At 38.8% G+C, this 13,468-nt stretch overlaps 1 protein-coding gene across 7 annotated transcripts in view; it reads left to right on the forward strand.

Annotated features, from left to right (window-relative positions):
* Window positions 1–714: 714 nt before the first annotated feature.
* akt2 (AKT serine/threonine kinase 2) overlaps window positions 715–13,468 on the forward strand; it is a 23,320-nt gene continuing 10,566 nt past the window's right edge. The window contains exons 1-11 of one of the 7 annotated variants that reach the window (XM_035525289.2): window positions 715–803; window positions 1,165–1,214; window positions 4,777–4,943; window positions 5,173–5,301; window positions 6,236–6,347; window positions 10,971–11,118; window positions 11,659–11,790; window positions 11,869–11,934; window positions 12,022–12,090; window positions 12,179–12,301; window positions 12,516–12,644. In XM_035525289.2, coding sequence (XP_035381182.1) covers window positions 4,898–4,943; window positions 5,173–5,301; window positions 6,236–6,347; window positions 10,971–11,118; window positions 11,659–11,790; window positions 11,869–11,934; window positions 12,022–12,090; window positions 12,179–12,301; window positions 12,516–12,644 — 954 coding nt within the window. In that variant the 5' untranslated portion in view covers window positions 715–803; window positions 1,165–1,214; window positions 4,777–4,897. Of the gene's footprint in view, window positions 804–1,164; window positions 1,215–4,776; window positions 4,944–4,999; window positions 5,019–5,172; window positions 5,302–6,235; window positions 6,348–10,970; window positions 11,119–11,658; window positions 11,791–11,868; window positions 11,935–12,021; window positions 12,091–12,178; window positions 12,302–12,515; window positions 12,645–13,468 lie in introns of those variants that run through there. The other 6 variants (XM_035525290.2, XM_035525291.2, XM_081709280.1 and 3 more) reach the window with 6 other exon arrangements.

Below are 13,468 nucleotides of genomic sequence, written 5' to 3' on the forward strand. Positions count from 1 at the left end.
CCAACTCTGTAATTTCATTAAGTAATAAAATGCCTGTTTTACACAATAAAATGAAACGTATATACGTTTTGTTGTCTAAAACAAGCATTTTATTACTACTTAATTAAATGAATGAAGCAAGGACAGCGTGTGAAGAACTCACTTTACCAAGATAAAACAAATCTATTCCTCCTATGGTAATACATTTTAAAAAATGTCCCCACATTACAACTCTAGTTAATTAAATTAAATTGGTGTATGATTTAGGACCCAACAAGACTAAATCATACACCAAACCCAAATATTTAACAACACATTTAAAATCTGCAGAAACACATAACATTCAGGGAGTCCTCACCATGCTCCTCTCTATTTATACATTTACTGTGGAAGTTCTGAAAGGTTTGGCGGAGATGATTTTAGCATTAGGTGCGAAACGAACTGTAGGCTAGGTGAGAGAGGTTATAGCTTACAGTCCCTAATTTGACTGCTAGTTAAAATTCGTCGCGTTTTCCCAGATCCTAAAAGACTTTTAAAAGAAAATTGTTTTTTTAGTATTTAACAACAGTGGGGATAACTGTAGCCCAGCTTTAAATGGGATAAGAACAATATGAACATGTTTTAAATGTAAATATTACGTTAGTATGCAACGTATTTTAGATAGATTCAAGCCTTTTATGTTGGGTATTTTTATTGTTTATTTTACGGGCCTTGGGCAAACGTCATTTCCTGTTTGTGCTCATGTTGAATAGCTTGCTAGTTGTTCTGGGTGGAAGAAGGCCTGGTTGAATGCCCTAGGATCCACAACCGTGAATTGTAAGTAGGTGAGTTAATCAACAAGAAGTAGTGGAAACACATTTCCCAAACCGAAACAACAATTCTAATGCGATTAGCTTTATTTAATGCCTTTGAAATAACGAAGTTTCATTACTCGATATGTCACATTGCTAGGTTAAGTATCCAACACCGCTTAGCGACACATGCCGATTAGAGGACCCAGCAAGTGTTATTAGTAGCTCTGCTAAACAGGCTCAGCGGGCGTTCGCTTGTTATTTTTGGGAAGCTGGGTGTTCATTGGCAGAACTCAGTAGCATACATCAGTTGGAAGTCATGAAGCTTTGCCGCATTGAACTGTGATTTTGAGCGTGTGTGGTAACTGAAATAAATCTTTTTTTGATTATCAAGCTGAATGAGGCGAGGTAAGGGCGCTCTTGACGCAGAATTCGTAATAAGTGGTAAGTAACTTACTAGCTAGCAAGCTAGCTAGCTAACTTTGTCAGTGTTTTTGTATTTATACCTGTCAGCTTGATGTAAAGCCAACTAAGACTGGTATTAGCAGTAACTAATTAAATATTAAATGTTCACGGCATTCATTCAGGTGAAAGTAAGCAAATTTTAGCTTAACGTTTAGATAGCTAAACTAGATAACTTGGTTAGCCTAGCTACTCGTTTCTTGCTCGCTAGCAAGAATAACTTGGTTAGCTTAGAGGCGTTAGCTAGTTCCTACAGGTATTATGATGGCTAACGTTAGCTAGGTTGTCTTACTTGAATGGTTAATCTTATCAAAAATAGTTGAGTACTCTTGTTTTATACCTTGTAGCTAACGCTATCTACTGCATTCAAACGGCTTACGGTATATTGCTGTTAGTTTACTGGCACATTACATTGGCATAGATAACTATATATATTACTTTAGTTAGCCACTATGATCAGGGTTAGATGCACTGTGCATCCTGTGGTCCGGCTCAAATAACTGTACACAGTGTTTCAGTGTCTCCACCGATACTTAAGAACATACTGGTATTTTAGATTGTATTACTTTTAAATATACTGCGACAAAACCATCCATTATGTACTGTCAGTATTTCTGCAATAAATGTAAATAATTCTGCTTTTATTGTGAAGTTACTTCTGAGTCAACTCGCTAGTCATTAAAAAGATGTTTGTGACCACATCTCGAGACCAGTCTAATATTTTCACATTGGAATTAAATGTGGCAGGTTAAAATAATAAACTCACCATCTTTAAAATATAGAAGTTGTTACTCAGAATTCTCAATTTGTATTTTTTATTATTGCTATATTTATAGCCATTTCCTGTAGTTTATCTGACTTTTTTTTCTTCCACAATCACCCTTGATATCTAATATTTTATATGCTAATAATTTATTATGGGTTATACCTGACTACTATGTAACTCACCAATGTATGCCTTTAAATACATTAGAATCACCAGTTTGAATGAGTTAAAAACAGCTTAGGTTTAGCAAACATCATCTGGGGAAACCTGTGGACATTAAAAGGTGTAACACTTTAAATACCACAGAGTTGGGACCTACCAGTAATATCAGGATATATGTGGTATTTATTATATATATATATATATATATATATATATATATATATATATATACCTACTGTATATGAGCCACATGTTACTTGCTATTAATTTGTTGTATTGACAAGCACCCCCCTTAATTGAAAAACCTGATGTAGACTTGGAATATATATAATTTATTTAAACTAAGATAGTGAATGTGGTAATGTCATAGTTGTCTCAGTTGTAAGACAAGCAGTCAGTGAAGTATTTAATTTCTTGCAGCCTTATTTTCACAGTATTTCACATAACTTTCAAATGCATATTAGATTACCTAATATTGGTAATATTGTATGTTGGTAGTTGACATGCAATGCATACATTGTTATATTAAGTGACACATTTGCTGGGATTGTCTTTTAACATTTGTGTAAGGTACAAGTAACCAAGCAATTACAAATTCTCAGCAAGCTTACAATTTTCTTACAATTTTGCATTCATGACAGAGTGAACAACTCTGAATAATTTTTGTCAGCTCTTGTTTGTCACTCTCCTTAGGCCTTCACAGGTGGGTGTGGAACTGTGAGTGAGCTGGAGCAGGCAACAGATAAACAGGACATGGTTTATGGATAGTTGTATGTCAGAAGGAGGGAGGGACTGAGTGACCTACAGATAAACAGGCAAAAGAGTTAAGACTTTGTTCCTAAATTCTGTAGTTTGTTGTATTGGGCAGTTGTAATATTGCATATGGTTAGATATGTGGCAACGAAGCATAGGGAGGAGATCTGGTTGGGCTCTCCATCAGAACTCTGTGAAGAATTGCACATCAGGGTACATTAGTAGCAGAGGTCATTGAAACTGTCAATAATAAAATTGTCTGTGAAATTTAATGCTTATGGTAGTTTTTTTTTTTTTTTTTTCCCTCATAAGTTACCATGTAGGATTGTTGTGGGGTTTTTTTTGGCAAATGGATAACTGAATGTGGGAATAACTGAAACTGCCAGTGACTTACTAAGGTATATTATTTGTTGTCATAAGCTCAGTTGTATGTGTAGAATTTGATGTAGGTGTAGAGTATCCAGTGCTGCACATTTTTCACTATATTTAGTCTAAGTTTTATAGTGGAATGTAGTAATAGTATGGCAGGAGAATTGATAGAAAAGTGTGGTGCTTCTTTCATATCTTTTGATGTGCAAGGTATCAGTTATGCTGTCAGCTGCTTCATTATCTAGTGCTGTTCCATAATAACATGAACAGCCGCCAGATGAAGGAAATTACTGATGTGGCATTTCAAATCAGGAAGAACTGTTGACAAAGGCACCTCTTTTTAAATGTAGGTTCAACTGGCCTCCCTGGTGAATAAGGCCATACGCAGCCCCACTGACATGATCAGTGCATGCTTAGTGCCACCAGTTCCATATGGGCTTTATGCATTATGCCAAGAGCAAACACAACTGTGCTGCCCCACAGTGCCAGTCACTTCCTGAACCCATTAAATGCATATTGGCCTCCCTAGCGACTAAGGCTTTACCCAGCCCCACCAGCACTGTTAATGCATGCTTAGTGCTGCCAATTACACATGGATTTTATCAAATGCATAATCAAGCATTCCCCAACACAACATCCATACTGGCCTCCCCTAGTTACTAATGTCACACCAAGCCCCACTGGAATGGCTAATGCATGCTCAGTACCACTGATTCTATCTGGATACAACAACAAGCTCACCTACCCAGTCCTCCTTATACGGGGCAGGGGTAGCTTGGTGGTTAAGGTACTCGACTTGTAATAGGTACGTTGCCAGCTCAAGTTCCATCACTGCCAACTTGCCCCTGAGCAAGGCCCTTAACCCTCAATTGCTTATAATTGTCAAAATTGTGAGTCGCTTTGGATAAAGGAGTCATAAAATGTAAATGTAAAGGACAAAGTTTTGAACTGCAGGCCTCTCTTGCCTCATCTAAGGTCCGTGTTCATCACTCAACCATGAGAAAAACACTGGACAAGAATTGCATAGGGGAAACCAGGGTTTAGGAACAGGTTCTTGTAGACAGAAAAATCTACAGGAAGGCCTTTTGACCAACATAGTCCTTGTTATATTTGGTGAAATCCTAACACTGCTCATCTAAGTAAGAACCTCATATCAGCTGTTAAGTATCTTGGTGGTACAGTGATGGTTTGGGGATGCTTTCCTGCATTATGACTTGGACACGTTGCTATAACTGAGTGGGCTGTGAATTCTCTTTTGCGTCAGAGTTATTGTTCGAGGATGACATCAGTGATTTCAGTTCATCTCTCTGACTAGATTACTGTCTTCTTTTACTGTGCTTCAACCCAACTGCACTTCAGCTTCAGCTCAAAGTCTACACCTAACCATATTGAAATGTTGTGGCAGGACCTAAAGTGCACAGTTGATGCTCATGAGTTTATGAAATTGAATGCCATAGAGCTAAATTAATGATTGTTGTTGTTTGTTTTCTTCAGGCACTGTGCAGTACTGGTTGTGATTGCCCATTTGACCCTTGTGTTTGGAGACCTCACCCCTCCCCCATCCTCCCTGCCACCCTGCCCTGAGCCCCACATACCCCACACACCCCTGCCCATCATGAATGAGGTTAGCGTTGTCAGAGAGGGCTGGCTCCACAAGAGAGGTGAGGATCAACTAATTCGACTCGGACTTGCTCAAAAACTGTAGAATAAGCATCATTCTAACAATTTCAGATCAGGTAGATCAAATTAATACTGGTTCTCAGATTTTCTTTAATCACTATGCATAATGCTTTCATATGCTGCTGTTGCATTGCTCTGTTTAATCAGTCCTTTTCTTACACCATTTTTTTGTAATCTCTGCCTTTCTTGTCTCTGCCTTCCTGTCCTCAGGTGAATACATCAAGACTTGGAGGCCTCGTTACTTTATCCTGAAGAGTGATGGCTCCTTCATTGGCTACAAGGAAAAGCCTGAGATGTCTGATCCTAATTTGCCCCCTCTCAATAATTTCTCTGTAGCAGGTTAGTCACCAGTCTTTGAGGTTGTATGTGGTATTTAGCAGGGGCATCACTAGGGCTTTTCTTTTCAATTGGGTTCAAGCCCCCAGTGGTCTGAGCCTAGCCACAAAATGCTTTTTCTTCTAGACAGCCAGAGTAGAGCGTAATTTTAATGAAGATTACAATTTTATCAGTTGTTAAATTAAGCCAGTTATGCACAACACTATCTTAAAAAGATAAAAAGCTTTTGTCTTTGAGTTTCTGCTTGAAAATGCTTTACATAAGGGCAGTAGAGAAGGAGTCCTCAATCATACTACCAAGACATACTACCAAGTTTCAGAGTGAAGAGAGCTAGCATTATATCATTATACCAATACGTTTATCTAGTTAGCTAAAAGCTGCAAGTGGACAGCATCTTAGTTTACATGACTGAATACGTGAAGCTGATGCATTCACTAACAGTATAAAGACATTTTAACTAAGTTACTCTTGTATAACTTGCTTGCTTCTTTCAATAACCTAAAATGTGTAAAATCTCCACCTCAACCTCCTTTTTTATGCATGTGTCAGTGTCTTATCTTCTGCCTTTGTGCTTACTGAGGAGAGATTCTATGGGGATGGGCCTGGACATGGTGGATACTGCATCTTAACTTGACTGTTGTGCGAACGCATACTGTTTTAATGCACCTTAGATTGGGGGGTGGGGGGGGGGACATTTATTTCTAACATCAAAATAATTGAGGATTAGGTGCCAAAGGCCCATGCGTATTGACACCCCTGGTATTTAGTTGTGTGCATGTTTGTTAGAAATGGTGTGAATGCAAATTTGGGACAGACTACTATGAGTAACCTCCCACACACAGTTGTTTAGAGTATAAAGACATTGTTATGGCAGCTGTAATAAATTGTTTCCTTGTCACTCGGTGGTTGTGCCGTTGTGGTATATTCCCTCTTCCAGAATGCCAGCTGATGAAGACTGAGAGACCTCGGCCAAATACCTTTGTCATTCGATGTTTGCAGTGGACCACAGTCATAGAACGCACTTTCCATGTGGACAGCAATGCTGAAAGGTGAGCAAAGAAGGGTTAGGGGTTAACTTTGTACAAAACTCCTATTAACACATACTATAACAAAGTGACCAAGCTGTTTGCATCACAGACATTTGATAGGTTTGAATCAAAAAGGTGAAGGGTGGATGTTGAATTTCCTGGGCTGATGCTATATTAATAAATCAAAATACTTTTTTGCATTTGCAGAAACTTGAAACATTTTAAAGAAAAATTATTTATGAAGTTCAGTGAGCATGCTTTTACAAACGTGATCTCGGAACAACAGCACGAAAAATCACTTGCCTCGTTGGGGCAGTTCATGTTGGGGTGGGTGGCGCAATGTGTTAACGACATAACTGGCGCCAAACTCAATTCTCTTGACTGTTTTACCCCTCATAATGCAAAAATATTTTTAAAAATAGTCTAATCCATTTGCACATCCAGTCAAAATAAATCAATATTATCTGTTGACAAACTGTCAGAGTGAGGTGTACAGGAAAATGGCCAAGCATGAATATGAAGCAAAACTAGTCCGCAGCTTAATTCCCTCATGGGTTGATTTTGACCCCTCTGTACCTGATGTGTTCTGCTAAGTTTGTGGGGAATATCCTAACAAGGCAGATAAAAGTGGCACTCGCTTGCCTGAACTACAAATTTTATAAATAACTCTACATTATTCACATTGTGTATAGCAGGTAAAAAAGCTGGTATCACGTCTGGACCATTAGACATGTGCAAATGACACATGAACAATGCAGCCAATTCCAAGTTGACCAAGTTGGTCGCAACAGCATTTCGTAGGGTTAAAAGACAAACCTTTGAAATCTTAGTTATTTACAACAAAAAGAAAATAAGTGAAATATTGTGACCATGCTTACTTATTTTAAGAATATATCACCTTTAACTAAATAAATTAGCTTTTGTGTATTAGCTTTACAATACAAAGGTTTTTTGGGGGGGCAAGTTGGACCCTGTAAGTGGTTAATTTTTCATAGCCTTGAGACACGTAAATCAGACATGATGATTATCAAGTGCACATTACATTGGACTGGAAAGGTCCCAGGAGGAACATACCTGAAAAGCTAAAAAGTTACCAACATCAATCTGATGTTGCTTGATGATGAGTAAACATCATCAAGCCTCCCTTGACATTAAAAGGGTTGGTCATCAAGATCCATAAATTGCATGTTTTTGTCTGTCATGACTAGCTTTTGCACTGTCCTTAACACATATTCTGCTGTTTACAAATGCCTGTTGTCCTTATGTTTTCTTGCTTATTTTAGCTGCCTCATATTCTTTGCACAGATCACTAGATGAGTTTTCACTAAGAAAATGTGCAAGGTGCTTATGTAACTAGGAGTATGCCTATGTGCTGTCATGCATAGGTTAGATGGTTTCAGATCGACTAGAAATTGGTAAAGGAAACTGACTCTGAGAATGTGGAACGTCACGCCTTTGGCATGGAAAGGGCCTGAGAAGGTAGGGCAGGTCCCTCCTAGTGACTCCATTGTCCTGCATGGAGAATTCAGTGCCCATATTGGGAATAACAGAAATACATGGAGGTGTGTGACTGGGAGGAATGGCATACCTGTTCTGAACCTGAGTGTGGAAAATGTTATTAGATGTTATTACACACTTCATTAGAAAACAGTTATGCTCATAACGGTACATGGTACCATAGTGCCTTGCGTATGAGGTCAGTGATCAATTTTGTGGTCTTATCAGATGACTAAAAGTCCTGTTTGTTTTGGACACTCAAGTGAAGAGATGGGCAGAGCTGTCAACTAATCACCATTTGGTAGTGAGCTGGAAGAATCAAAAATATGATTTGGCCAGATAGGCCTGGTTGGCCCTGGAGAGCCTTCTAGGTGGCTTTTTGAGACATACTTTCATCTTCCACTAGGTTCAAATCCTCAGTCGTCGATACAGTGGTAAGAAGCTCTGGCCAGAAGGTTATAGAGGCCTGCCATGATGGTAAACCTAGAACATGCTGGTGGACACCAGCAGTAAAGGAAACTGTCAAGTTGAAGGAGGCTTTCTGAGTATTGCTGAGACAAAAGCTTGATTTGGAAGGAGTTTGGAGTCTATTGGGCCCAAATATGTTCTTGAAAATGTCTCAGAAGGGGAAGGCATCACCCAAGCTGTCCTGAGCGATGAGGAGGTGCAGACCTCTACTAAGGATCTTGTTGAGCAGTGGATGGAACACTGAGGAAGTACTCATCTTGGTGGACATGCAGTTATATCAGAAAGTAGTGCCTGAAACTGGCCGTGATTTCAAATTTCATTTTTGTGGATGCAGCCCTCATGGTAGTTAAAAAGTTGCATGGTGACAGGCAGCAGGAGTAGATAAGATTTGATCTGAGAAATTAAAGGTACGGGACAGTGTTAGGCTTGTGCAGTTAGCGCTCTTCAGCATGGAAAATGGTTAAGATGCCCTTGGACTGGCAAACTGGAGTGATGATCCATGAATTTAAAAATGAGTGTGTCCATTTTATAAGGGAATTACACTCCTTATCCTTCCAGGAACAGTCTATGCTGTGATATTGAAGAGGAGAATCTATAGTTGAACCTAGGACACAGGAGAAGCTATGCCGCGTCACCTTGGGTCGTGGAACAGTGGACCAGCTCTTTTCTCATGGGAGTAAGCCAACCCAGTCTACATGCGTTTTATAGACTTGGAAAAGGTGGACGTTCAGCATACGCTTTTGAGCGCTGATGCAGGATTACAAAGTATATATGGGTTGCTGCTTCAGGCAGTCTCTGTTTAATACAGCAAGAGCTGTGTCTAACGGAGTATATACCAGAAAATTCTGCTTACGTAATCACTCTGCTCCCAACTCCACTCCATTGTATTTCCCACCCCTCTCCCTTTAGAAGTGCTTCTGTTTTAAAGTATTTTTAACAATGAGTTCTTCGCTTAACATATTAGGATAAACAGCTCTTTAAGAAAGGTGACATGTTTTATTGAACTGAAAGAAAACCAGCAGCAGCCTGCAATTTTTTTTTCTTCATCTAAAATGATTTTAACCATAAAAACAATATTGGTAAGCATACTGTTCATTGTGCAGGGACATGTACCTGTAGATGGAAAATGTCATGTTTTCCGGACATGTCTTTCTACGTTCCACAATGAATCCTTTCTGATGGTAATAACCTTACAGTACTTCTATTCACTATTAAGAATTTTAATTAGGGACTTGTTTTCATGGTCTCTGTGAAAATACCTAGAGAACTCCAAGCTTGTAAAAATGAATGGTGCAATTTCATTGTCATCCAGTCACGTGTTGCACTGGAGTGGTACTAGAGCAATCTTGGAGCGAAAGAAAACACCAGTGTTGTTTTCCCACTCATTGCTTTGGTTGAAATTGCATCACTCTGCACCACTCACGTTCTCTGGTGTCCAAATTTTTGCTGTCATTCACAGTGAGTGTTGAGTTTGTCAAGATTGCATCTGGTCTCCACTCTTGTTTCTGGTTGTGAAGGCACAGCTGAGGTGGAGTGGTGTCCAATAAGGAGGGCTAGAGGTGTTATTTGTAGGTGATGGCCTCTTGGGTGCCTCAGAGGTGGACTTGAGACAAGCACTTGAATACTTTGTGATTGAATGTGAACTGGCTAGGATGAAAATCAGCATCTCTAAATATGAAGTCATGGTGCTCTCCCAGAAATAGAATCACCCTTCAGGTGAGAGGAGAAATCTGCACTTTGTGGAGGAGTTTATGCATCTCTGGATTTTGTTCACGACTGATAGAAAAAGGGAGAGAAAAATGGATTGGTTTGGCTGCAGCAGACTTGCGGTTTCTGAATTGGTCTTTGGTGGTGAAGCAGGAGGTTGGTCCTGGGATGGCTCATCAGGTGAGCTACACGAGTAACACAGAACTCGTTGTTGCAAGGGACAGAAAAACCTGGGCTGATCATCTCAGCCTTCTACCACCTAGAAGCTAACCAGGAAAACCAGAAAGATGATATTAGATTAGTGATGTTTAAAAGCCCTTATTATTTCCTAATTTTTGTACCCAAGCTGAACATTTCTTGCAAACTGCAATTCTGTTCTCTTCTGAAACTTAAACTCCATATAGCATACATTTTCAATTCAGCATCTTGGTGTAAATATGCATGAATCGTTATGCCAATATATAATGTATTCATATTACTAATGCTCTTTTACAAACATCAACAACCCATCTTTAATCAATGTTTGCAACAAATTCCCCAAGTTATCATATATTAATGGTTATTATCAGTGCTATTTAAGGGGACATTACAGTAATGGTATATGTGATAACAAGCCAATATGATGTTTGTTTACTACTAGTGCAACATGGAACTGGTGGCTGACAAGTTTTCAGATTTTGCTGCATTTTTGTTATGAGAGAGGCCTATCAAGTTGTTGAATAACCATGTTGGCCGCTAGTATTCAAGTAACGTTAGCTATATTTAATAGGTCAACCTGGGTTAACATTTTTAGACCAACTGATCCAGGATATACAGTTCTCAATGGCTCTTGACCTAGGACTCGGTGCAAGAGAGCCGTTTTGTCTAGGCATAAGCAGGACTGGGATGATGGTAGTAATTTGCATTTCTTTTTAAAGCATTTCTCTTATGCTGTGCTCGATATGGCCTAATAGAACCTTGATATTCTCTCAGGGAAGAGTGGATCCGTACTATTCAGGCTGTGGCCAATGGCCTGAAGTCTCGTGAAGAGGAGGAACCAATGGACATCAACTTTGGTTCCCCTGGTGACAATAGCCTGGAGGGCATGGAGGCATCTATAGCCAAAACTCGTACCAAAGTGGTCAGTGTCCTAATTCTAAGGCATTGAAAGAACAAAACAGAATAAAAAGAGCTTTCATGAGAAAGGCCTCCCTCATTTGTAATTTAGTAAAGAGGGTGCATGTTGGCCTATTTTACTCTCTAGTAGATTTTTATCAGGGTTATTGACCTGAGCATACATACGATTCAAATATTGTTTATACCTTCCCACTACTGTAAATCACATTGGTGTTCAAAATTCAAGCAGTCTCTTTTTACATTTACAGCGTTTAGCTGATGCTTTTTTATCCAATGCAACTCACAATTATGACTGAGTACAACTTGAGCAATTGAGGGTTAAGGGCCTTGCTCAGGGATCCAACAGTGGCAGCATGGCAGTGGTGGGGCTTGAACCATCAACTTTCCAATTACAAATCAAGTACTTTAACTACTGAGCTACCAGACTGAATAACATAATTATCAAAAATAACTACTGATAATTATTTTCTAGCCTTTTATTAACTCAACTGCCCATTTCTGGAAGAACAGCATTTTTTCAGCAAAATGTTTGTTTTGTCTTTAGACAATGAGTGACTTTGACTACTTGAAGCTATTAGGAAAAGGCACGTTCGGAAAGGTGATTCTTGTGAGAGAAAAAGCCACTGGTATGCATTATGCCATGAAGATCTTGCGTAAAGAGGTCATCATTGCTAAGGTTGGTGGTGCAAATAAATGTCTTATAGAAGTGTTCTGCAGTGTAATGCAGTTTCTTATGAATTTGTATGTGCTATAGGATGAAGTAGCACACACAGTCACGGAAAGCAGAGTGCTACAGAACACAAGGCATCCCTTTCTCACGGTGGGAATGATTTCTTACAGTCTGTTTAGATTGCATGGAAATGATATTTCATAGTTTGACTGAGTCTTTCTCTATCTCTGACCACAGACACTAAAATATGCCTTCCAGACACATGACCGCCTATGTTTTGTGATGGAGTATGCAAATGGTGGCGAGGTATTTAACCTTGACCTTTCTTTAATACACAGTGAATACCTGTGAAGATTCCAACTTTCTTTTTTTTTTTTTTCTCATCTCCCATCAGCTGTTCTTTCACTTGTCACGAGAACGTGTATTTACAGAGGAAAGAGCACGATTCTATGGAGCTGAGATTGTTTCTGCATTGAAATACCTGCACTCTCGAGATGTTGTCTATAGGGACCTCAAGGTAGACTAATTTTAGTGTTGTGTTCAGAAAGTAATGTTTGTTTTTTTTTAATTGGCCCCAGGCCAACCACTTAAGCCATTTGCAGCATGCTGGAAGGATTCAATAAGTGTTGCAGTCTTCAATTGTACTTAATATTTAGATTCTATTTTAAAAATAGTATTCTTAATTGTATGTTTTTGTATTTGATGGCTTTTTAAATTTTTTGTTTTTTCAGCTGGAAAATCTAATGCTGGACAAAGATGGTCATATTAAAATCACAGACTTTGGCCTGTGCAAGGAGGGCATCACCAATGATGCTACAATGAAGACCTTTTGTGGCACCCCTGAGTACCTGGCTCCTGAGGTGGGACTCAAATAGTTTGAGAATCCTTAAATTCTTCTCCTCCCAGACTAGGGTTTTCAGTGCATCAATATCACTGTTGGTACTTTAGCACTTGTCAGTACTAAGTGTTTTGAAATAAAGTAGTTAATAGTACATGCAGAGAGAATTTTTCATACAAAGCACCCCAAATGGGTATAAACTGATGAGATGTATTTTATAATCCTTGTTTTTGTAGGCTACAGCAGAGAACACCACACCTCCAAAATTGGGGTGAAATGTTATTGAAATGTATCATGTCCTGGTGGCAGTGATGTGAAATAGGCTATGTAGACGTATCTAAATTGTCTAAATTCGTGGTGCTTACGCAAAATACTTTTGAAATTGAATTTCTAGTAAACATCTTGGATTTCTTATAACGAGTCTAACTTGCAGTCCTTGAAATCTTTAAAGCCAGCTGTATATCAGTTTTCTTATTAGCTATAGGTCTATTTGTAACATCTCAAAGTAACCTTATCCAGCAAATAAATCTTTAGTAGTCTGTACTGTTGCAAAAATTGCATTAGCAAGCAAGCCAGCTAATATATCAGAGGAGGCTGATTTATCATCTCTCCTTTCCTTATCTGATAGACAAAAAACATTGGGTCATGTACAATACTTGGTGACAAACTAAATCATACTTTCAACATTACTTTAAATTCTAAATCTAAAGCAGTAATGTCTCAACAAAGTAATGTCGTCAAAGTCAGCATTGTTATGCATCATTCTGCTGCTTCAAATAGTTAGCTAGCTAGTGTTTGTGAAGAACATCAAATGGTAGCAGCATTAAGAAATGCATCAGAGTTTAG

Source organism: Electrophorus electricus, unplaced genomic scaffold (assembly GCF_041902795.1).
Source record: "Electrophorus electricus isolate QZ-2024a unplaced genomic scaffold, ASM4190279v1 Scaffold35, whole genome shotgun sequence".
NCBI lineage: Eukaryota > Metazoa > Chordata > Actinopteri > Gymnotiformes > Gymnotidae > Electrophorus > Electrophorus electricus.